General features: G+C 23.7%; 1 protein-coding gene across 1 annotated transcript in view; it reads right to left on the bottom strand.

The window, feature by feature from the left end:
* The window catches only part of LOC114119637 (tetraspanin-2A), a 161,045-nt gene extending 135,918 nt beyond the window's left edge, over positions 1 to 25,127 (bottom strand). Inside the window, exon 1 of the mRNA XM_027981273.2 lies at positions 24,834 to 25,127. Within this exon, the coding sequence (XP_027837074.1) occupies positions 24,834 to 24,941 (108 nt within the window). The 5' untranslated portion in view covers positions 24,942 to 25,127. The remainder of the gene's footprint in view (positions 1 to 24,833) is intronic.
* Between the last annotated feature and the right edge of the window lie 2,198 nt (positions 25,128 to 27,325).

Raw genomic sequence — 27,325 nt, forward strand, 5'->3', positions numbered from 1 at the left:
TAAAATATGTTTTTTGCGCATACAATTCCCAGGTTTTATGCAATACACACTCGGTGAAATGTTTAACCTTAATTTTTCCCAGACCTCGACTTACACCTACATTACAAAACGACGTTACTGATTTTGTTGTACATAATTTTTAATCTTTTTTTTTTGAGGAGGGTAAGTGTATATATAAGGTGTCGTAATGAAGTCAAAAACATAGCAACCGTTATGCAAAGTAACATGGCAGTCTAATAATAATTCACAGCAACATGTGTTCGTAACAACAACTGCGTGTATACGACCTGGCTATGAAGATAGGAGCCTTTTGGGAATCGTAAAACTTTACCACTATCGTTGTTGAATGCTAGAAGTGGTGCATATAAAGGTATATAGGTATTTGTGGATCTGGACAGCTGAGAGTTTAGGGTCTGGGACATACTCTGAATGAAAAATATTAAAATGTGATGTTATTTCTTTTATAATCATTACTAGACCGAGTGAACGGTATATTGTTTTAGGAACGAGAAATTAAAGAAATATCAGCGAGTGAATATGCCAAACGGTAACTGCCGTTTTTCCCTAATCAAACATTAAACATATGGATTTTATTTACATTATTATCACACTAAAATGTTACTTATTTTTTTACACTGATTACTTAAATGAAACCCAGCACTAAAACAATTTAGCTATATTTTTATACAATTTTAAATTTATATAACAAATTTTTCATACTATGGAAAATAATATAAAATGAAAATAAAACAGAATAATTTTTGGATAATTATGAGAACGTCTCCTCGTGATATCTTTTGGGTAATGGTAAATGGTCCTTAAAAATATATTTAAATATATTTAAATTATTAATTATATAGAAGATATTGGCATAATATTTTTATTCGGGCCGAGTTTACATGTTAATCTTTTTTAAATGAAAAAACACGGGCTTAGTCTACAATGCAATACCCCATATTGAACGGACGTACGTACATAATATTATATCATAATTTATATGAAAACGTGGCCATTCCAATTGCCTTTTTAACACTTAAACATAATGCATTTTATAATTTAAATATATAAAATTATATTGTATAATATAATATAATAGTCGTATTTGAAATAAAAATGTATAATACGAATATATTAAAATAATATATATATATTGAATTTTATTCTTAACTTTTAAAATAAATGATAAATATAAAGATAAAATCGTCAAGCTATATGCTTAAATAATAACTATTTTCGAAATGTTTATATACGTAAATATAAAGTATAATGTTTATATGATCTAATCGCTATGATCATGAAACACGTTGGCGTATTTAATAACATAATGATATATACTATTTGTTTACTTAAAACAATGCAGGAAACGATACTATTTGACGATGCTATTCAAATAATTTTCGTTCGCAGATCAATAAATGTATTTTCAGTGCACCCTAAATATTTGATATTGAATATATTAATTAAATTATTTTTGAAATGACTATAGTTTTCGCTATTGAAGCTTGGAAGTCAGCGTGACCAAACAGATATATTATTTTGCAAATTTATTTTATCGGAAAATGTTTCCATCAGCTAATGGAAATTAAATAATTAGTTTATTTATAAATTAATAGTATGGATGTCTACTATGAAAGTGTCAGGTGTTAGATAGGTTTTGCTATTGTAATAAATTCTAAAATAGAAATGTAAATTCAAATTTAAATTTATTTGTGTAGGTAATGCTTTAATAATATGCGTGATATTTATATATATTATAGATGTATTATAAATTTGAATGGTTTTTATTTTTTTGCCATATTATTTTTGAAAATCATTAGCAACAAAAAAAAAGCAAAATATTATATTGACGATTTAATTAAAAAAAAATTAATATAAAATAAACATAGAATGAAATTATTGTTATTAAATAAACACCTATTTGAAACTTCAGATTTTAACCAATGTCTGAGTATAATATAGTTTAATTTTGAAAAACAAAATTAGCCAAATAGCTTATATAATTATTATGTAAAGAAATATTTTGATTATTCATCATTAAAGTAATTATTATAATGCATCTTAAAAATTCTTTAATTTAACTTTGAAACTTTTATTTAATTTAACCTTTGCTATAAAGTCGATTATAACTTAGCGTGAACTATAAAAACTATAACTAAAACTAAAAGAAGAAAATGTTAATTTATTTATCAAACGTCATAATAATTATTAAACTTTATCAATTATGTTTAAAGTAGGTATCGATGCTGTATAATTTAATTCTAATTGTATTATTTGTATAGTTTAAAATATATCTCATATTATGGGTCCCCACACAAACATGTTCAATAGGACTCGTTATGTTCTTGAAGAATAAAAATTTGTATTTAGATTTTTTTTAAAGATTTTTATTTTATTCATAATTATTGAATAAAATTATTAGTAGTTGACGTTAAAAATATGCTTCTTGAAAACATTAAAATATAACGATTATAACATTGGTAAAAGTATTATAAAAGTAATAATAATAATTCACCTACTCGTTAAAACAACTCTATGATAAAAATGTCTAAGAATAAAACAATTTCTTAACCAGTAAATTATGTTGAGTACATCGTAATAGTGTGTATTAACTGTTTGTTATACACTAAGATAATCCTAATAACCAAAATACTTAATAAATCATGTTCGAAAAAAAAAGTTTAAAACTAAAACTCTTTATGAATTTTAAACTGTATAATTTTCAAAATATACCTACATAATTTGTTTTTGTCAATGTTATAATAGTTGTCTTAAATATTCATAAGTAAATGTTATTATAAATTTATTTTTTTTCAAATATTTAGGTTTCTTTCCTCAAACGTTGAAGAAAAATGGAAATTAATGAAAAATAAACTTAAAATATATTGTCCTATTAAGGTATCGTTTTGGACATTGAATTTTTATTACATGATAGATACTTGTCAACTTGATTTATAATTGATATTAATACAATTATTCGATCTGTTTTGTTATCAAGGTGACCAAACGTAACATTTTTCATGCCTTTTTCAGCCAAACATCCAACTCTAAAATATCAATCATGTGAAAATTTATGATGAATGGATACAACGTTAATTTATTATAAGACATTATACATATTGTACAATTTATGTTTAATTTAAAAAAATATTACAATTTACAGTTCTTTGTAATTAGTTATTGCTATGATCGTTAAAACAAATTTTCCACTTTAGAGAAGAAGTAGGCTTAAAACTTTCAATGATTTTATGGACTAGTTATTGTTGGGACCTTAAAAACAAACTAAAAAGATGAAATTGGAAGAGAATATTGTATAGTACTACGGTTTAAGTATACATATACATAACAAAAATGGCATTAAACCATTTTGTTATCATTTTATTAGCGTAGTTGATCAAATAATAATTTTTTATAAGAAATTTCATATTTTCTAAATTTGATAAAACAAAAAAAATAAAATAAGAAAATAAAAATAGCACGTTAATGTTGAAATATTTTGCCTAAGGATCGCAACTTTTTGGCCAATTTCTATTATGCATTTTAATTTATTATTGTTTCCTTTAAGAAACTTCATTTAGTTACAACGGAGTTATTCTAAACTCAATCAACTTTATATTTTAAGTATACATAATATAAATTCATAATACTTAATACTAGGTTTATTTATTATACATATTTAAACTATTTAACAGACTAATATAATATTTAATAAATTCTTAAGATTTGATATACAAGAATTTAAAAATGTTAATAAAAAGAGTGGAGAGGTAAAGTAATATTTTTATATCTCAAAAATTTATAATGCATAAATACACTTTATATTCAATTTTATATAATCATTTATAAAACCATTTCACCAAGAAATCACGTTATTATAAATAATCGATTTTTAAATAATTAGAAAAGTAGGAAGTTTAAAAAGTTGTATCTATATATATTTGTCTTATTTATTAAAAATAAAAATGTATTTACCTAATTGATTTATATGAGCAATGACTTGAATTAGTAATATAATTATGCCTTACTATTATTATAGTATAAAAACAATTTTAAAAGATAACAATATTAGTTGTCAAATTATAAAATATGTACCTATAACAGCATATTAACTACCTAGCAACACTAGTATATTACATTCAACAAAGTATAATTGAAATTTTTTATGTAGAACGATGCATACAACTAAATTTTAATGGAAAAATAGGTATAATTAAATAATATCTATAGGTATACCAATAGCGAATGCTAACTCGGAAGTATGGTCCCGTTCATTTACCATAGTTCATAATGTATTATAGTTCTATCTATTAAAAAATAATAAATAAATTCGTATTTATTTATAAAAAAAAAAATTAATAAAATTGTTATACACTCGCACACGTAAATTATATAAATAATTGACGAAGCACAATACAATGATCATGCCTTGGCATTAGTACCATGGTTGCTAGAGAAATGGATCTTAGAATAACTGGTATTTCACAGCGGTATCGAGTGGTTTACAGCTTACGCACACTGTTATCGCATGCTCTGTCAATAAATGTTACGATCGAGATGAATACAAATGAGTATAACAAGAATAGATACAATTTTTGCCATACTTTATGACGTTTTTTAAATACATAATATATTATTAATGATCAAATTATTTTTATATTTTCACTAATTATGTTCATATTTTCAAGCCTTAGAAACATGCTTACATGCCCGAAGAATTTACCACAGGTGTACATATTTTTATTTATGTATTATAGCAGTTTTTATTAAACTTTAACTGCATAAAATTGGTCTACTACTTCACTTAACTGAGCTTTAAATACTTATAATAACTAAAAACCTACTTTTTCCAAAGTTATATAAATATAATATTGTCTAATACATTATGGTGTTTTTTAAAATACTGAATGTTTTATGTCAAATTTATTATCCTGTATAGTCATTAATTAATTGACAAAGATGTTTATTGGAGAATAATATTTAAATGTTCACTATCATGTTATTATAAGATAATTGAATTTATTTTTTTAATAAAATTGGGCAAATAGATATCACTTTTCTGTATTGGGTGTGTTAAATCTAAATTGAATGATGTATTATTGTATAGTGTATACTATATATGATAAACGATTTAAAGCGGAGATGGTCAATCAACCTATATCACTATAAAGTGTATTAAGTATATTTTACGATACTATTGCTTATTTATACTTCTAATAAAATAATTTATTCTACTATTGAGTAGTTTGATTTAATTTTTTTTCGAAAAAAAAACCATTTATGATATTTATTATTAGTATTTAATTATTACAATAGTTTCTAGGTATTTACATTATATTATATTCATATTATAATAATATTGTTATTAAATTTTGAGTTAGTATCACTTTACCATAAAACAATTTGAATACGTTCGATAAAAAAAAATAGATAATATATTAAAACTAATCTACATATTATAAAAATGTCATTATGTACAATGAATTAAATTTTAAATTTAAATTTTATCATAATAATATACATTACACATAAAAGTTTTAAATTCCCAACTAATATTTTTGAATTATCACAAAAGAATTAACCTAGTTATTTATAGGTAGTTTAAATATTTAATTTCATCAACTTATAATGTCTAATCAAAAAAATTGATCGTATATATTTTTGATATTATGTTGATTTCAGTATGAAAAAACTCATTAGAAAATTTGTATTAACTTTCAAGCCTTAGCAATGACATTTGCATACATTTTTTTTAACCATAAAACAATTTTCAAATTATTCTGATTTTGATAAATTATGTTAAAATTAAAACTTCAAATACTAAATATATGTTTTAAATATCTATATGAATAACTTATAGGGCATTTTGTGTTAAATCTTAAGGACTTTTGACCAGGGAAAAAGTTTGATATCGACATTAATAATACGAATAAAAAAAACGAAAAAATTTAAAAATTATTAAAATACTTTAAATGTTCACCATGTATTGAAAATTACCATATTAACATTAAGTGAACATTTGTATTATCTACGGTTAGGTTAGGTTTTTAAATTGCAAAAAAAAAAAATAAAAAAAACAAAACAAAATTAATTTTGTCAACAACTAGATATTTTAGATATTTTAAAAAAATTGAAACTTTTCTTATTTTTTTATTTTTAGAGTTTTTAAAAAGTACTGGTAATTTTAATGGTTTTAAATATTTTTTCGATTAATTATCATGTACGTACAGTTAAAAATAAATAAATAAAATAAAATACACATTAGGTATTATAAAATAAATCAATTTATTGTTGTATTCGAAAATAGTTAGAGTTTTGAATAATTACCGAATTTGTAGATATATGAACATAAAAAAATTATAATACACAAAATTGTATGCTGAAATGAAAATCGTTCAGTTTTATTTTGCATAACACTATAAGCGTCTTATCATGATGTATAGTAAAGACAAATATTTATGTTGTAGATATCTACGTATGATTATTCTAATTTAAATACAATTTTCAGTCCTTTTAATGTTATATCGTTAACATTTTATTGAATACGTAATAAAATACGACAGAGCTTTTTTAGCTACCTACTATAGTCTTATAGATACTTGTTCACAGCTTCAGTATTTAATGCAGCAATGGAATTAGGTATTCGCTGAGCATTTGGTATAATCATTAAATAATAATACACCTTTAATCGTAAAGTTTGTTGTAAATATGTGCTGTGCAGTGTTAATGGATCTGGACACTAGAATTCCAGTAATAAACTCCAGGTCAAGGTGTGGTAGAAACTTAAAGTACCCATCTTCGTTCCGATTGACGAATTCGTTAGTTAACTTTAATAACTATTACCCTTAATACTGTAATCTAATTTCAAAACATTTAAATAACAAAACAACCTTACCGCTACAAACTTCGTAATAGTATCATCCAAAATTTACGGTACAACAATTTCTCACGTAAATTAAGCAAATGCGATGATGATAATCTCTTATAGACTTTGAAAATAATATAATTTAAGTATAAATATTTTATCGTTTTCAATATAATACTCCAAAACCATGAAATCACGAGATATTAATCATTAAAGAACTAATTTTGTGTTTAACAATATGATATTAAGACTAAAGAACATTTAAAGGCGATGTACCAAAATTTTAATATAAATGAATGCAAATGAAATATTATGAAATTCTAATAAACATTTGAATTAACATGGGGTTCAATAGTTTAAATGTTTAAATATTTTTTTTTTATGAATAAATAAGACATATTTATATTGAATATAATAAACTTAAGCCAAACTGATTTTGTTTAGTAACTTGCATACTCGCTTGTTTGTAAGAAATAAAATATTTATATACTATGTGTAATACAATTATTATTATTATTATTTTAAATAAAAAATAATTTTAGTGTTTGTTTTAATTGTAAAATATATTATATACATTGTGCATCCTCCTATTAAGAGAAAAAAGTATTAAAACTATAACTCATTAATTATAAAAATATTATTTTTCTTAAATATAATATAATATTATTATGTCTTTATTTTGCATTAATACGTTATCAATTTCTTTATGTGTTTGTGATCTATTGGTTATAGTAAATACAATTATTTAAACTTAATTGATTGAATTAAACTCTATGAAAATGTTGGTTTTATTAATATTATTTAAAATTATTTTATGATTCGAATAATGTTGATTACATCTCTATTAATATTATTAAATTACATAAAACATAGATTAAATCAAAAAACAATTTCAAACAAAACTATGTAAAATATAATAAATAATATACTTTGATAAATAAAAATCATGACAAATTTATTGATGAATAAAAAAAAAAAAATGTATACATAAATTAAATAATATTATGTTTACATATTTTTTTTACTATGTCGTGTTCAAGTGAGATAACTTGACATTTTCATATCATATATAAAGTTTCTAATATTTTGATAATGATCTTAGACGTTTTGTCTAAAATATGCATATAAATTGTTTAGTGAAATGGAATTGACTTGTCGGACCGTTCCAGACACTAGAACCATTATATATTTTAAAAGATCTTGATGGCTGTAAAACACGGTTGACATCTAAACTAATATCATAGAGTTAACGTTCAAAATAAATAATATGTTTTTATTTCTATCAGGTATATAAATGTTTCATAGGAGCACAGCATACATTATTTACATGAAATTACATTTATCATAATATAAACAAAATAGGTAAGTTCTATATTTTCGACTTTTAAACTCCTTAACACAGACTTCAAAATATGTGGAAGAAAAACAATAAATAATTTTCAAAATCTAATGACTAGGTAATTATAGTATAACGTATTATTGACTTTATACATATCATATGAGCATATTATGTTTATACTCATTATATTTTAAGAAAAATAATTAAAAATTTAAAACTTAACATTCTTTACAGCAATACTATTTATGTAAATTTACTGTGATTTAAAATATGATATTATACGAATACTGATTACTTATTTAATCAGTGTAATAAATAAAAATTATTTTTTATCCACAACTTTTATAGTATATTAATATTTTTATAACTGATTATAACTTACAAATTTTTAGTTATTTACATATAGTTTCATTAACACTGATCAAAGATAATCCAATTGTTAACTATTGTACTGTGTATAGACAAAAAAGTATACAGAGCATTTAATTTATTATTATTATTACTGTTATACTATGTTTTAGTAAACTTTCACTGTTTCACCGGCAAACGTACACTTTGTATGTATGGATAATAATTAAAAGAGCTCTTTTTCTAATGAGTTTCATTTTATCTGAGAATAATCTACCATTTTTTTTACATCTCAATGAACTTATTTAAAAGTTTATGAACAAAAAAATTGAAACTTTGAGATTCTCAATTAATTGGAAATGCTGTGTTTAAAATCTTTTCATTTTGTTTTACTGTATAAAAGTAATAGTTTTATATTTTTTGAGATTGATTTTAAAAGAAAAAAACTTTTTGTTTTAACTTTAAGGTAAGTTTTCATGTTTATGTGTCAATTTTGAATGAATTGCTCATTTGAAATATAAAAATAATTAAGCATTAAAATGCTGATCTTATTGTTATTTTTTGTTTAATTTCGTATCTTCAGTGAAGGCATTAGTTTTTGACACACTTAATAAAAATTGTGCAAAACTTTAATTAAAACCTCGGCTAATTCTTCTTCTGCCGTGTGCCTAATATTTAATTTTTAATTTCATTATTATTTTTCATAAAATGATGTTGAATAGTAATAATTTTACCAATCTTAAAGTAACATATTCACAATGTTCTCGTATACACGTACAGTGTAAGTGAAAAATAAAACTAAATAATATTACTGCGTGTTTTATCGATGGGTTAAATTTAATGAAAAATTTTAGTAACTTTTTTTCTAAAGACAGTCACGCGACATCCGAATTCAGCACGTAAGCAGGTAATTTTCATATTGAACGAAACCATTAAAATTATTACCTTGTTGAAAAAAAAGTTTTCTCTTTTTTATACTTTCAGGTGTTATATTTAAAAATACATTATTTCTGAATAGGTAGGTGTTTTATAGAGGACTTCCGTTAAGCATCTATATAACTAATATAATATTGTGAACTTAAGTATAAGTATATTATATTATATAATTTATTCTTAAAAAATTAAAATGAATAGAAATGTTTGTTGATTTAAAAAAAAAAAATCAATTACCTACATGTACTTTACACTCATTTTATAATCAATTATAACAAAAATTAAAATACATTCAGATTATTATTTAACAATTATTTATCGCTTTAAAATCTTCTAATATCAATCATAAATATTTAAAAAATGCAGTCTAGTACTGTACAAGGTACAACTCATCATTTTTCATTAATACTGGTAAACATTTACTATCATTTACTACCTAATCTCACCTATAACTTATTAATTTTGCTTACTATTTATGTCGGTTAATTAATATGAATAGTCTTAAATGTTGTCTTCATGAAAATGATTATGATTTTATTTCATAGAGTAGGTAAGTGTAGTACATTTTTCTTTTAATTTTCATCAATTTTATATCAGTTTACAAAATTGTTTTTATACATTGCCTTTTGTTTATTACGTTATAAATATTTTAGTTTTTATTTACTGTTAGCATTATTATTGGTTACTTACTAATACCCGTATTTGTGAAAAATAATATAATCTATTTATTTATTAATATATTTAATTAAATCAGAATTTCACAATGAACAAATTATTTTTAAGCTCGTTACTATAGTATTGTATATAATTGAAGAGTCAGTAGTATATTTTACTATGTAAGATGTTCGAGCCTAATAATATAACGTAGCTTTTACTAGACAAACAATAACAATAAATCTGGCGGATGTTGACAGGAAATTTCTGCTCAAACACTCGATACGCACATTACTTAATGATAATTTAGCAATGAAATACATCGAACAGTGAGATCCGATAAATAGCTTGCGAAATAACCTTTCTGTTTTACTACTCGATCAACGACTGCAATGAAAATGCTAAAACAATACTAACTCGGTGTTTAAATTTTATTTATCTGATAAAAAAATCTAAATTTTATGAAAAATTGAGTGGTTTATATATTTAGGTACTTAGAGCGTAACCTTGACGAGCGATTTTATTTTTACACGGATGCATTATAATATAAAAATTATTAACACACGGCATCCTGGGATAGGCAATTTAGCTACACTAACAAAATAGATTAACCAATTAATTGTTTTTAAAAAAATATTTATCCAACATAAAAATATTATAAACATGATATTATTAGAAGTAGAGTGAAGGATTTTTGGAACTTTAATGAATCTAGAAAATATGAAAATCGAAACTAGGAATATAGTATGAGAAAATAGTCAAAGAAAATTATATTTATAGTTGATACATATATACATATTTACCTACAGTCAGTATTCAAATTTTCATTTAATGCTCCTTATTAGTCGATTGCGCGCATAATGTGTTTCTTTTTGATGTCGTTGTAACATTTTTACTTGGTTTATCGTTATTTCAACATTAAACATGGCTCGTAAAGACTTTTTGAAAAAACATTTCGCGACGATACAATATATTCTAAGAACGAAACATAGCAACCGTTATAATATTATATTGTATATTATTATTAAGGTTTATCCACTCGTTGGTATCTGCCACGTGTTTAACCACTAGGCAAATGTATACACCTCTATTATATTATATTTATATTTATATATATATAAGCTGCTATGCTTATCGTAGTATAGTTTCTAACACAAGTGCACGACACAAATGGAAAATAAATAATTTTCACTCTTTTTCTCTCTCTCTCTCTCTTTGTCTCTTTATCTTATCTCTGTCTTTGTCAGTGTGACTCGCACCGCACTGGCACGGTTTGTTACATTATTACGTTTTACCAAAACACGTTTCTCATTTGGTATTGCCACCGATAAGGTTTCTATTTTTCTCTCTCTCTCACACACACACACACACACACACACACACACACACACACACACACACACACACACACACCACACACACACACACACACACACACACAAGCACACACTCTTTATCACCGCTCCAACTAGCGGATTTGCGCGTGTGAAAGATAATATTCCTACGAACGAATCGCGTGCAAAGGCCATAATAGTAATAATATACGATACCTATAATATACCCACTAAAAACCTAATGACCTATGTGCCCTTTTCGTTCTGACCAGAATGTTTTTTTTTTCAATGTTTGTTTCTTCCGCCTTCGTGTTAACTGAGGAGTGGAGTCCACATTGCCTGACACCCCGTCTCGTGGGAGCCGTTTAATGGGTTATTATTTTACAATATTATGTACTTGACATGAATAAAAACCTAACGTATGCCTCTACCCTCTAAGCTGGTTTCATTTAATCTGATTGGAACGCAATACTATAAGTAAAAAAATAAATATACTATACTATTATAAAAGATTAGATTTCGAGAAAATCCACTCGACCACTAGATAATATACAGAGAAAAAAGGATATAGAAATAGAGTTCTACTTGAAGTTAATATATATATACATACACGCGAGTATGTTAAAACAACAAAAACAAGTAACACTCGCTAAGCACACTCTGAATAAACCATTATGGTTTTTAACTTGTATTTATCATTTTACACAATTTTTATTTTTATTTCTTTGATTCATAAAACTTTTTTCATTTTATGTCGCTCTTAACTATATAATGGACTTAAATGATTTGTATCATAATATTTATTATTAAAAAATAGATAATTTTCAAAATGCATACATTTGACATAGACTGCAACTACTTAAGTCATTGTTTGTCATTGTCTACTAAAAATTTGTACTATATAAAAAGAAAAATAAACCACAGATACCGTATGAAAAATAAAGTGTTAAATAAATATTAGATTTTATTTAATAGAAGAACTATTATTAATTTTAATTTACCACTTGTTATGATTGGAGATCGTTGTCACGAATCTGATTAGTTGCAGAGCGTTACCAAGGTATGTCGTCGATTTTGTTACTGGTTAGTATGAACGCATAAAGTTGGTTTGGTCTCCCGTTCGACCTCTTCCGTAATTGTATATGTTAGAAGAGTCAAATGAGCCTTAATGTTTATATACTGAAGTGGCGTATGATAGGAATTAACGTCAGTAAGCTGTAATACTTGTAGGTACTTTATATATGTGACTGCTGTGGACTACCTCAATTTACGACAACATTAATTCTTGAATAAAAAATATCATGATCAGGAAAATATTCTTTACCATTACTACCTATGTTCTCTATGTATATAAATATATAAAATAATAAAATATGATACATAGTATTATAATATATAATATATGAACATCTTTACTATATCACTTAACTTCAAAGTTTAAATGTATATAATAACATAAATATATTATAATATATATATTTGATATGTTAATGATCTAGGAAAATCAGTTATGTTATATTATATTTTGTTCCTATATTGTTCTTTGTAAAAACATTATTATTTATGTTTTTTTTTTTATATAAACCAGTGTCTCGGGAATAATGCTATCATGGTATAATAACATTTATTTTAAAGTAAAAAAATAGAAAAAAAAATAATATAATATTAGTTTAAATTACTTAAACATGTTTATTAAATTAATTTTGCTAAATTAAAAATGAATAACACATCACAGATTTTAATCTGATACGTATATGTAATATAATTAAGATATATAATATTTATGTTATTTAATTGATGTTGTATATTCTGCGTATTAAATTTGACATTAATAAATATTTAAAAACAGATTAAAATTACATAAATAATAATAACGTTTATAAACATCACAATTTTTATTCCACGTATTGATAAGTGACTGCAACACGCCAACACAATGCTAAATATTTAAGTATTACCTTTTAACTTTTATAAATTTTAATTTTAGAATTTTAAGTAGGTATATCTTTATAATTATAATAATTTATTCTACTGTACGAGTGTAACCTGAACTTCTCTTGAAAGACTTGAGTCTAGAGGACTAGACAGTGAACCGATAATGATGAAATTTCTTATGTGTATAAATAGATCTCTGAATAGTTTGCCGGTTTCAGTGCACAATTGGACCCGATAGGTGGTGCTACAATCGTGAATAGTAATTGTTGATAAGGATATATCTTAAAAACACGCGTATAAATTTTAGATATCAATGATTTCGAGGACCACTCATCTGATCGGTATGCAGTTATTTTTTAAATGAAAAAGCACAATACGTAGCAGAGTTTGAGCGTAATTTTCATGAGTTTGGGTTTTAAAATATACTGCCCTTTATAGTTATGCAAAATTAGTACCGAAAAAAGGTCATTGTGCAAAAATAATATATAGCAAGTTTGTTATATGTTTGATATTTATATAATATGAATATACTTGGTGTATGTTGATCCATATATCAATCTTCTTTGAAAGAATACGGTTTTTTTATTTTGAAAAATAAAAATATAAAAGTTAAAAATAAGTATGTTATGATCATGATTTTTGCATAGAATTTGGTTTATAAAACAAATAATTATTTATAGTTTTATTATCTAAGTTGTATAGAGTAAACACAATTACAAAGTTAGATGTGTATCTATTTAAGTATAAGCTAAAACATCATTTAAATTAAATCAAATTAAATATTATTACTTTTAAATGTTTGTATATTTTAACGAATAATGTGTATTAAATTTTAGATTCTGAACGGAGTGATGAATGTATTGATTTTACAATGACGTATGTTTTTTTTTTTTGTTTTTTTTTTTTGTGTCTGTGTACAGCTTAACTAGTCGAAATAATGCTTCAATATCAAATTTTAACTTAACTTCAGGGGTGGTTTCTGATAGAAAAGTGAATATCCTTGGTGTAAGTAAAAAGTAAACATTTTCCAACAGTTTTCAAAAAAATCGAGAAAAACAAAAAAAAAAAAAAATGATGGAAAAATGGGAATTTTTACGCAAAACTAGTTTTCGACCGAATCGATTTTTTTATATGGTTGTAATTCAAAAACTAATCACTGTAAATACTTGAAATTTTCACTAAATGTTTATGTTAGTGTTATCTATAGAGTTAAATTTTCAAAAATGTTTGACTTTTTTTGAGTTATTTATAGACCACTGAAATTTTCGTTTTTTATGCGAATTTTTTTTTTTGAAGTGTCGGTAAAAAAATTTTGGATGACCAAAAAAACTTAAGTCACAATTTTTTTATAAGCGTTTATAGTTCAAATTTTTACGAAATCTGTCGAAAACACGAAAATTTGCAAGTAATTTTGAAGTTGAAAAATTATAAAATGTTTTGTGTTTATAACTAAGGATTAAATATACAACACTAAGTTTTACCTATTAGGTTTTTCTTCAAGTAGCTATAGAGAACACTTGAAGCATCATTATAAGAATAATTTTAAGTGCGTTTGAATTTTAAATTTTTACGAAATCGCGTAACGATAACGATTTATCCTCAAACGATTTTAAATATTTGTTATTATTCAAAAAGTATAAGTCGTAGATACTTGAACATTTTACCAGTTATTTTGATTGGAATTTTTTTTACATGATTTAATTTTCAAAATATTTTGAGTTTTTTTTGAGCTATTTATAGACAACTGAAATTTTCAATTTTTCTGAAAAAAATTTTTTGAAGTGTCGATAAAATTTTTTTGGCCCAATCAAAATACTTGAAAATTGTATACAAAGTTCTTTATGTGCTATTCTTAAAGTGATTAAAAAATTATAAGAATATATAGGCACAATTTTTTTTTATTAGCATTGAAGTTCAAATTTTGACGAAAATTCGTCAAAATCATGAATATTTGCAAATTATTTTGTAGTTCAAAATTCATAAAATTGTTTGTCTTTATATCTAACGTTAAATATTCTAGACTGACAAATCATCTCCGTTCAGAATCGTTTTTCGTATACAATGATACCTATCATTGTATTCAAATTTAACCTACCCTAGTCCGAGCTCCACCCCACCCCCTAATGTACAGTAGACTTTTTTTTTGTTATTTTTATATCTATCTCCAAACAGATATTCCCGATAATAAATGCTTAATTTTATCACAATTATTACAACTCAAGCTATGAAATATATTTAAATTATCTCATTAAATATGTTATTATTATACATATAAGACATAAAAAATAAAATTACTTTTAGAATACAACTAGTTTATAGTACTCTTATATGTAAAATCAGCTTTTTATCATAGAAAATATCATTATTATCCCAGAAAGAAAGAAATTATAATTACAAATTACAGTTGTTTCCGGTCATTCAGAAATATGCAGCTACTTCACGAATTATATTAGCTTTATTTTACTTCCGGTTACGAAATCTTTAAAAGAATCATAATTTAATATTTACAGTATAGTAAACTTTACAAAAATAATTTATTATATAAAATGAAAGATACTAATAATATGTCCATTTGAAATACGATATATTTTATCAAGTTACTTATTTATTAATTTATTATAAACAACAAGTATTAATGAATTAATTAAATTTATATAAGAATATATTATTTATTATTTATAAGACTTTCAATTCACCTAAACCTTATTCCGACTTATACAACCCAGGTTTATGAAATATAATATTTGCCCTAATATTTTAATGAGGCCATAATATAATACTCGTACAATAATAAAAATAATAATATATTAATAATATATAAATGCCTACTATAGTTAAATTAATAATGACAAAAGTAAAAGCAAATTGCATTCTAACTTTTTCATTGACTTTAATTTTGAAAATTCTGTTATCATTTAAACTTCATTTATAATTTGTGTTGAATAATTCTTAGAAGTGAATGATAGATATATTTTATATAAAATTTTTATTATACCAAGTTTTTAAAACAGACTTCTATTTAAATAATTTTACTTGGAATAGTTAAATATATTTAAAAGCGAAGTACAAATTGAGAAATACATATATATATTTGTATTATATTTATTACAAACAAATGCAATTTACAACAAGCATATTGGAATAGGAAAAATAGTGAACAAAATACTGGTTTGCAGATAAAATAAGTCACAAATAGTATTTTTTAAATTTAATACTACTTTTTGAGCCAGTTTAATTTTAGTTTTATGTAGGTACTTAAATGTACACATATATAAGTATGCGTACATAGAGAATGCGGAAAATCGAAAAAAGTGGAGGTTTAAGACAAAGATAGCCGATCCCAAATAGTTTAAAGGTATGGAAAGACGAAGAAGAAGAAGTAATTAATACGAAAAAAAAAATAAATAATAATAACAAATAATTATAAAATTTAGTCTGTGCATCAATAGCATTTAGGATGATTTGAAACATTCCTATGTATAATTATTTGTTTATATAATGTAATAAATATATTTTAATTGAAACCTAGGTCTTATTTTAGAAACATAATAATATATTAGTTACTAACTCATAATATTTTGTTAAAATTAGATATATTATGTTGCATGTTACTTAATAGTTATGAATTGTTCGTAATATTATGTTATATTTCTTTTAAGCTAAGTAAAATATTTGAAGAGGGAACTTCTCAAAAAAAAAAATATTTATATATAATAATTATCTTTTGTTTTAATATGCTTACTATATTTTTGAATTTATATATGGTTGGCATATTTTGACAAAATTTTACGCTTCTTACAAACTAAGAATATATATTTAGCTATTTTTCAATCAAAAGGAAATATTTTCTTTTGAAGTTTCTAAAGGTTGAGAAAGAAGAATTTATTTTGTAACATGAAATACCCTAAAGATGTCATTTTTTTCTTTATACCTAAAAAAACCTAAGAAAACTTAATTTAAACATGCTAGCTCGTTATAGATTTGGAGTGAATCTTTTAAAACGATACATATAGTAAAAACAAAAACGATCGGTTTAAAATAACTTTTTTATTAAATTCTGATTATACGATGTTTTCGTGAATTGTATATTCATTTAAATTAAATTAGTTACACATTCATTTTCAATTGTGTTTATTAGACAATTTACTGTTTATTTAGTATCAAATTATTTTTTTACAAATTGTATTTCATTAATTCCAATTTAACTAACCCACCAAATGATTCGATCGTCAACCATTTTCGAATTTTGTTATAATTGGGTTTCACATTTTTTCTTTATATAATGTAAAATTGATTAATAAATCAATAACGAATTATTTTTTCCTCGTGGATTCACAATATTTTCCACTAACTAAGCATAATAATGATTTAATCAAAAAATAGAAGTGTAATAAAGAATTATCTAAAAATAAACGTAAAAGTTACTTCAACCATTATCATTAATATATTTTCGTCAACTTCTAAATTAAATAACAGTAAATATCATTAAATTCAAAATAATTGCACATCAAAATAAGTACACAAATTTAAACATGATTTCAAAGATCAAAGGTTGGTTTTTAAATATTATTATAAACGTACACGTTGACGATTAACTGTAGAAAAAACTTTAAACATAATTTCAATTTCATTGAAAAGCTTTCCTCGTCGCAGTTATTATGAAGTAAGTCAATATTAAAAAAGCAAATGTATTTTTTTCCGCTTTATACATTAGTACATTTTATAAAATGTATACATGGAATACGTGTTGTTAAAATTATATAATTTTTTTTGGGAGGAAATAGCATTCATTGTGCTTTTTTCTTATGTTTAAAATATAAATAAAAAATACAAATGTATATTGTATACTTACATTACTTCAAATAATAATAAAATATATTATTCATACTATAAAATTATAGTTTATTATATCATTATATTTATATTTGTTGCATCGAGTTAGGTTAGGTGCAGCTAATTCACCTGAAAATTACTTTTAGATGACATGCAGACTTTAAAATATCTAGTTTTTATACGTCCTGAAGTGAATACCGTTTCCGATATGCCCGTTTCTTGTGACACAAATCTAAATATCAAAATTTAGTATTGATACTTTAGTGAAATAAAGTAAATTGTACAATGTCTTTAAAATACTTTGTACGCGGCATCAAAATTATTTTCTTTTAGATATAACTTCATTGTATTTTAAGTGCTACCCGAACTTTTATAAATAGTTCAGAATTACAATAACCATTACATCATTATCGTTTGAGTTTGTCATATTTGAACTAAAATGTTAATATATCGCAGGTACCTACTTGATTTTATAGATAACGTTTTTTTTTCTTTTTTTACTGACGGTGTTTTTTTACAATATTTTTCATAAATTATTGTAATAATTTAAGTAAAGTATAATAAATGCATATATATTTTTCTTTAATATATGTATACATCACTACGATCATTAAATACACGTGTTGTTTTATAAAGCAATGAAATATTTTTATTTTTACTTTTTTTAGTATCTTTTTAGAGCAAAGGACTCATTTTAAAAAAATATGTAATAAAACACTTACCATAAAAATTGTAATCATGGTTACGGCTTTTGACGTAGTCTAAACATTACGCTGAAGTAACGTGCCCATCAACGCATACATTTTAGACGATATCTTACACGTTCACTCACAGTTCAGTGAAACACACTCGAAAATGAAATTAAAGTACTATTGTTGTGAATTGTGTCGTATTTAAAAGACCGCAGAACTATATTTTGTACAGGCAAAAGTCGTGTATCGATCGAAGAGTCCATAAAACCGTTCCAAAATCGTGTAAAACGAGTTAAATAAATTTCAAAAAATGATAAGTTGTTCAAAAAAAAAAAAAAAAATGGAATCGTTCCAAATAATTTCTTCGATACACACTTATATAGAGCGACATTTTCGTTTAACCTTATTGATACCTATACATTATACTATTATGCGTCTGTGTGTCTTGTTTAGATAAAGTGTTTTCTCTTTAACACAATACATATATATCATGCATAAATAATTTCTTCTCTGATTGACATATTATATACTTACTTATAAATAATAGTAATAATAAACGTACATACAGGTGTCATTAAAACACGTGGATATGTTTGATCCTATACTTGGTGAATAAGTCAACATTTTTAGCAGACCCCAGAAAAAATGTCTCACACAAACGTTGTGGCTATAAATCACGATTCAGTATTCGGTCCAGGTAAAAAGCAAAATATTTTTATATAAAATCTATGAAATGGTAAAACGGTAGAGTGGTTGTTCTAGTTCCATCAAACTAGAAACTTGTTCTAATTTTGGCCCTATGTAGATTTATTGGAAAGCCAAACCCTTTATATGAGTTTTTATACACTATCTATTATATTTATATTATTAAGGATACAATTATTATGATGCTTATGACTTTTTCATATTCTCAATATTTTTTTTCATTTATTTTAGTTGTGTGCATTGCAGACTAAATTACAAATTCAATAAACATTAACATACTAACAACGAATATTTTCAATAGAATCTATTGTCTTTTTGAAGAGTAAATAATAAAAATTAAATTAATTAACTAATGAGTTAAAAAAGTTAATATTAACTTCAATAACGGGTAACTTTATTTTAAAATTACTTCTAACTTAACGATTTTTTTCTTTCAATTGTAAATAGTTATGAATCAGTTAATTATTATCTATTATTTTTTTTTAAATTATGTCCAGTTAATTCTATCCCTTCTACAAACCAAATAGATTTAAAATATATACCTTATACCTTAGTACAAATCGCTATTTAATAAAAAAAAAATTGTTGAGTATAGATTACTATACTGATATATAGGTTTTAAATGTACTTTAAATTGAGTAAGTCACTGTCATTTATGTATTCAATTTGAGTTCTATGATAAATTATTACTACAAAAAAAAAATGTACTCCGATTTAAATTGATCAACCTTTATTACTAAGTATATTTTAATAAAATGTACGGGGTGATATACCTAACGTCCTAACGTAAGGCACGTGTCAATTTAGAAAACACTATTGTTTTTTAAAATATATCTTTTATATATTTTTAAGCCGTTAAAAAAACAAATTTTGAAAACATTATAATATAATTTACTAATTTTTAACTGTCTTTCTTTTTTGAATGTTATCATGTATTCTCGATTTTATATTCCAAAGAAGAATATCGTTAGTAGTATTTCAATCTATATACATATAAAATTGGAAAATTTGTTTATTAGCTTATAAATATTTATAATTTAGATTAATGAATAAGTGGTTAAAAATTTTTGTAATATAATCTACCTCGTTCATTAAACTTTAAATGTTTTGAATTCATAAAAGTGTACAAAATCGAATTTTATACACCGAAATATTCTTAAAATATAATGTTTGTCATCAAAAAAAAAAAATAAATAAATAAATAAATAAATAATGAAAAACATTAAAACATTTATGAGGAACTTGGTTTTAAATATTAAAACCAATCCTATAAACATTGAATAATGAGTAATATTGAGTAATGTTTTATTTTTGTTATCATTTTACTAAGTACTGTTACAAGTAAAAGTAAAAATAAAAATAATTTTAATTTTAAACTTTTCTATTTTAATTTAAATTAATGACTTAAAAGAATTAAATTGCTGAATTAAATTTCCTATTTTTGATTTGTTATGAAGGAAAAACGATTCAATTTAATTTTGCGTTTACATCATAAGTACACATTTTGAATTTAATAAGTATTTATCATTATTTTAAATTCCTAAATTTTACGTTTTTGATTATAATTTTGTGTACCTATGAATTTCATAAAAAGTGTATTATGTTTCTAATTGATGATTGGTTGAACTAGATTAAATTAATCATGCCAAATGCGTTTATTAAACATTTATTCAAATTGACGTAAAACAGATATGTATTACATACCTATTTTCATATTATCATGGTTATAATATATTGAATTTTATATAATATGATGAATGTATTGATTTTACAATAATGTATGCGTTTTTTTTGTGTCTGTGTATAGCATAGCTTGTCGAAATAATAAAACAAAAAAAAAGTGATAGAAAAGGGGGAATTTTAACGCAAAACCAGTTTTTAACTGATTATTGTATTATATCTTAAAATTATAGCTAAAAATATAACGATATAAAATCATATAAAACAAAAGATGCACATATATACATATTTGTATTATTTGTATGTGTATATAAATATTCTTATATGTGTTATTATTTTAAACAAAATTAGTTACCATATTATACCATTATTTTCTAGAACGGGTAAGATAAGCAATAAAAATGAAAAAATATACATTGCAATAATTATGATAAAAATTACAAAATCCAGCCATAAAAGTGTTTCTTATTTAGAGGTTTTTCTATGGATAAACAGTGAACTTTTTCCTGTTCTCAAAAAAAAATGACAATTATTTGGAGATGCCCGTTAAGGGATATACTATATTTAAATTAACATCCAATACCCAATTTTTAAAAATGTATTGTTATTATTGTGATAAATATTTTAATTATTTTAAAAATTAAAATATAAATAAATTTATAATTAAAACAAGTTTTCAATGTAACGTATATGTGTAAAAACATTTGTTTTAAATCTTCTTTAAAATTTAGTAATTAAAATGTATAAACTTTTAATGTTGCTTATAAATTATGTTATTTAATTATTTATGTTGTGGCATGTATTATAATAAAACAAAAAATAATGATAAAACATGCAATGCATGTAATTATTTGTAAATAAACATTGATGAGTAATTTACTATAACCTTGTAACAATATAGTAATTATTTATTTTATTTTATTTTTTAAATGTTAAAATGGTTGTCTTTAAGTACTCATTTATATGCAGTACACATCAGGTCCATTCACATAATGATGATATGATAGTATTATATTATTTCTATGATACAAAGTATAATTATAACAAAAAACTAAAATAAAAAAAAAAAGTAATCATAAAAACCATGTAATTTTCTATATTAAATTCACGTTGTTAAAACTTTCATTTTCTGTAAATATCTGGCTTTTTTCAATATTGTCATAAGATGATAAACAATTACCCACTTGGCGATTGGTTAAATTAGGCGTGAAATTTATAATAATGAAAAATTAATTGCAGATTTGTTGTTTTGATATGCTAATACTAAAATATTGAATGTATAATACATAGTGGTTTAAAAACTGTACTCCCTATCATATGAACATAAATCCACCGTATTTCAAGGATTTTAAATACAATAGTATTAGGTTTGTCAAGAGAGGATTTGAAACTACATTTACTCATGAAAACAGTGGCTATTCGCTGTTCATAAATAATATTATAATATACGTATTAAAAATAAAAACATTAATAATATTAATTGCGGTGATGGAAATTTTCAATCACAGTATAATAATAATGTAATGTTAATGTTTGGATACTAGATGAAAGCGAGTAAAATAAGCCACGTGCTACAGACAAAATTGAAACCTGGTTCATTAAATGTGTACGTCGTACCATCAACCTTCCAATCTGTACAGTGTACATCCATAATACTCATATAATAATAATATAATACTTGTCTATGATCCCATTACTAATAATACACACAGAAGCTCACTGTAACATTCCATCGTCCAATGGTCGTATTTATATCCAAGTCTATATTATTATACCCATCACGCAGACATATATGACGTAGGACGCGAACACGGTTATTCCACGAACCACATTGAATATCGAACGCGCGTTTGAATCAGAGAATATAATATAATATCACTATAATATTGAGCCACTATGTTATATTATTCTATAATTCCATTTGCATTTGTCCGTCATCAACATCATCAGAGTATTATAAGTGCTATTTCATAGATAATCTTAATCAAGGAAATTCGCCTTAGACCCGTGCGAGAGAATATAATTGTTTTAAAGCTGGAGTACAATCACGAATCAAGCTAACGAACTATATAATATGCAATAAATAATTAAATAATCATTCTAAATCTGATTTTATATTATAAATCGTGTCATATTTACATAATATTTATGTTTTTAAATTATTTTTTATTATTTTTTATAGCTTTTTGAAACAATAAAAATGCTTCAGTCTTCAGTAATGAGTACAGTTTCAGGTTACAAACCGTACTTAGTTTGTGATTTAAAATTTGTGTTGTAATTCAAAATATATAATTTGTGGAGACTTAAAACTCTTACTTATGTTATTATATTTTACCATACAAAGTGAAATGTTAAAAATAAATTAGACAATCATTAGCGCTATATTGCATATTATTTAAAACGTAAATCTATAAATATAAATTTACAGTAATTTGGTATTGATTCAAAATGAAATATCAGTTATATATTTATATTATATGGTATAAACAAGCTAAGATTAGGATTTTTTTCTAGAGGGTTGGTGTTTATGTTCAGTTTTTAATGAAATTTGGCCAGTTTGTCAAATATAGTTAATTTTAAGTACTTTTCCTAAGTTTTTATTTATTGTATAATGAAAGGCAAAGGTTATTTGACGTAGAAATATAACTAGTTAATGTCAATTATGTAATATAGGTAATAACGTAAATGTCAATAAATACGATTTGCGTTTAATATGTAATCAACGCAAACACATTAAGAAACAATATAGGCAATATCGCAAAAATCAAATATTGTTTTAATGCATTTATAACTATGACTAGGAATTTATTAATTTATACAACGAAGACAATTTTGATAATTTCATTAAATAAAATATTTGAATTGGGTGGTTAATTAAAAATGTAAAATCATGCTTAACAGTATATTGAAAAATCAGTTAAACAATCGTTAATCGTAATTCGTAACTATGTATTCGTAATATTAATATTTATATTAATCCGTGGTAACTACGGATCTACGGACAAACACAATGGATATAAGTAACATTATAATAGTGTTATTAATCTATGATAGATAATATACTAAGGTATTTAAACTTATATTTATAAACCTAAAACTTGAATATTTTTTAAAGTAATGGATGTCTCGAGTAAAATAATTACCATATATAATTATTATTTATATAGGAAAGCATGTGAAGTCCACTGCTTTCGATTTTAGAATTCAAAGAAGTAGTCAGGGTTTAAACTTATTTTTTAGAACAATTAATGAAATTAACGTTTATTTTTTTTCTTATCATTAAAAAAATAGACTTGATATTTCAACATTTCCTTTAAAACGAATAAGTTAAAATCGCTACTCACTAAAATACCTGTGTTGGTCAAAGTTTATTTACGAATAAATCAAATCGCATAATAAATAATAATATACCGTTGAACAATAAAAAATATTATGTTATTAACCGGCAACCACTAAAAATTTAAAAATCAGTACATACGAAATTTCTGTTAGTAGATCCATAAAAAAAACAGTGCACTTACCCAAATCACGACACTTATACAAAATATCGTGTACTTCAACAGGTTAATATGCTTTTCCAATTTTGCTGCAGCTTTGGCTAAAGCATTTTGGGCACTCACCACAGTCATCGTTACGTATTCACTCGTGTACACGCGGCCGATTTTATGATAATGTGTTTTGGTTTTTTTTTTTTTTTTTATACAATTTCGTCGTCAACTTTTTGTATAACCGTCGTCGTCGGTACACGAACAAAACAAACTGTTCCACGTGGAAATCCACCGTACACCGACAAGTGGCCAGATACAATTATACCATAGGTATGTTATTTACACTACATAGCCGCGCCTAAGTCAACATTCCGATAACGAAAAAATTATCTTTTCACGACAAAATACCATATTTTTATAGTCACCTACTATTACTAATAATAACAATATTTCGTGACTAATTTGTTGTACTTAAGACGTTTCATTTATGTGTAGCTTACTATCATCTATACACCTTCCAATACGTAATAGAATCAACTTTGACTACGCCTACACTATTACGCAAACATCTGTTTCGCTTTAAAAGAATAAGTAATATTACTATGAAAATTATCGCGTATGAATGATGTTACATACGCATGATGAATTGTGGGAGAAATATAATATTTATTTTAACCTAACCTTGCGTGGTCATTAAATACCCATGTCCATAGACAAACTTTACAATTTGATATTTTTATTAAATAATATATTAATTATTTAATTATTTAAAAATTCATAAAAATTTTTATTTTTTCAAATGACATAATAATTATAATTATAATTTGATATTTTGAAACGGAATATTTATCAGAATATTTAACTATCTAATAATTTTAATTCGGATGAGTAATTTATGAGTGCGTTAAACTGTTTGATAAAAGAATCAAGCAGTATAGGTATTATGTATAACACACGCGAAAATTATTTATTTTTTATATTACTTATCTATTATTTTTTTATGGTAAACTAAATCAGGTTTTTAATTATTTTTGTTTTATTTATTTATTTCACCTTAACATTTTTTGGATAAACACAATACATTGTTATGACTCACGAAAGCTTCTTAAATTATTTAAATCGTTTCTCTAAAAATATTAATTAGTAATTATTGGCAGGACCGATATCGATAGTTACATAGCTAACACATATTAATAATAGCCGATTGGTACATATTTTCACATGTAATAAACTCGTTATCGACTATCGTACGATACGATGTTAAACGCAATACCTATAGTTACTAAGTCCAATATATAAAATAATATATTTATTGTCATATTTAATTTAGACACAGTCGTAATAACCTAAAAGACAACAACTAAAAATATCAAACCACAAAATGTTGAGCAACTATATGCTATTTATCTTACTAACTGTTTAATGAACAATAATAATATTCAAGTTGAAATTCATAAAAAATAGTTCTATTATTGTATGAAATTTTAAGTAATTTTTAGGTTTTCAATTGAAAATCATAATTTGATCAAGTATAAAAATAAATATGTTATAATATAGTTTAAAAAAAAAAAAAACATAAAACTAAAAATTTAAAAAAAATTTAAAAATCAACACTTATCAAAATAATGAGTGTTTTATGAAAAAAGAAGTGATGTTTATATTATATCAATACTTTAAGTTGCCATGGTCTCCAGATGCAGTAATAATTATTAAAGTAGTGACATGAAAAAAAATAGGGTAAAATACCTCGTTATTTTTACCACCTACAATTACTGCACACCAATCAAATAGCACTTCAATTTTACTGAATATTTAATTATTTGCATTAAACTGTCTAATGGTCTTAATATATTAATTTATTTATAAAGAAACTAACAAAGGTGTATATTTAATTGATCGAATTATTGTATATTTTGCTGCCAAGTCAACAATTATTGTATTTATAGTAAGTTTATACTAAAGTTTAATTTCTTATGATATAACAAAAAATAAGCTGAATCCATGCATAGATAATATCATGCCAGGTATTTTTTTTTTAAATACTTAATTTTTCGACAAATATCTGTTTTAATACTTATTTTTTTCTTATTAAAATCCATTTTGACATGGTATTAATATTTTGTATTATTGTCAGAAAATATAATAATATAATTATTAACTCAGACTATTTTACCTAATTCGTCATATACGAGTATTATATAATTTATTCAATGATTATATTTGTATATTATGTACACTGTTAAGTGTGCTGAGTATACACTGTGCGTATGGTGATGTCATTCACATAATATAATCATATAATCCTGTTAATAATGATACTGATAAGCTAGAATGAAACACTATTAATTTAAGCCATTGTGTTGATATTTATATTGTAGTTATTACTAAAATTACTATCTTATTTTAATACATTTTTAATTTTATGTAAGCAACAAGTAATATGATAAATCTATTTTAATCAGAATAAAATAAATCATGCATTTTCGGGTAATATATTTTGTTGAAACATTATTTTGATTTTTATT

This window comes from Aphis gossypii, chromosome 2 (assembly GCF_020184175.1).
Source record: "Aphis gossypii isolate Hap1 chromosome 2, ASM2018417v2, whole genome shotgun sequence".
Classification (NCBI taxonomy): Eukaryota; Metazoa; Arthropoda; class Insecta; order Hemiptera; family Aphididae; genus Aphis; species Aphis gossypii.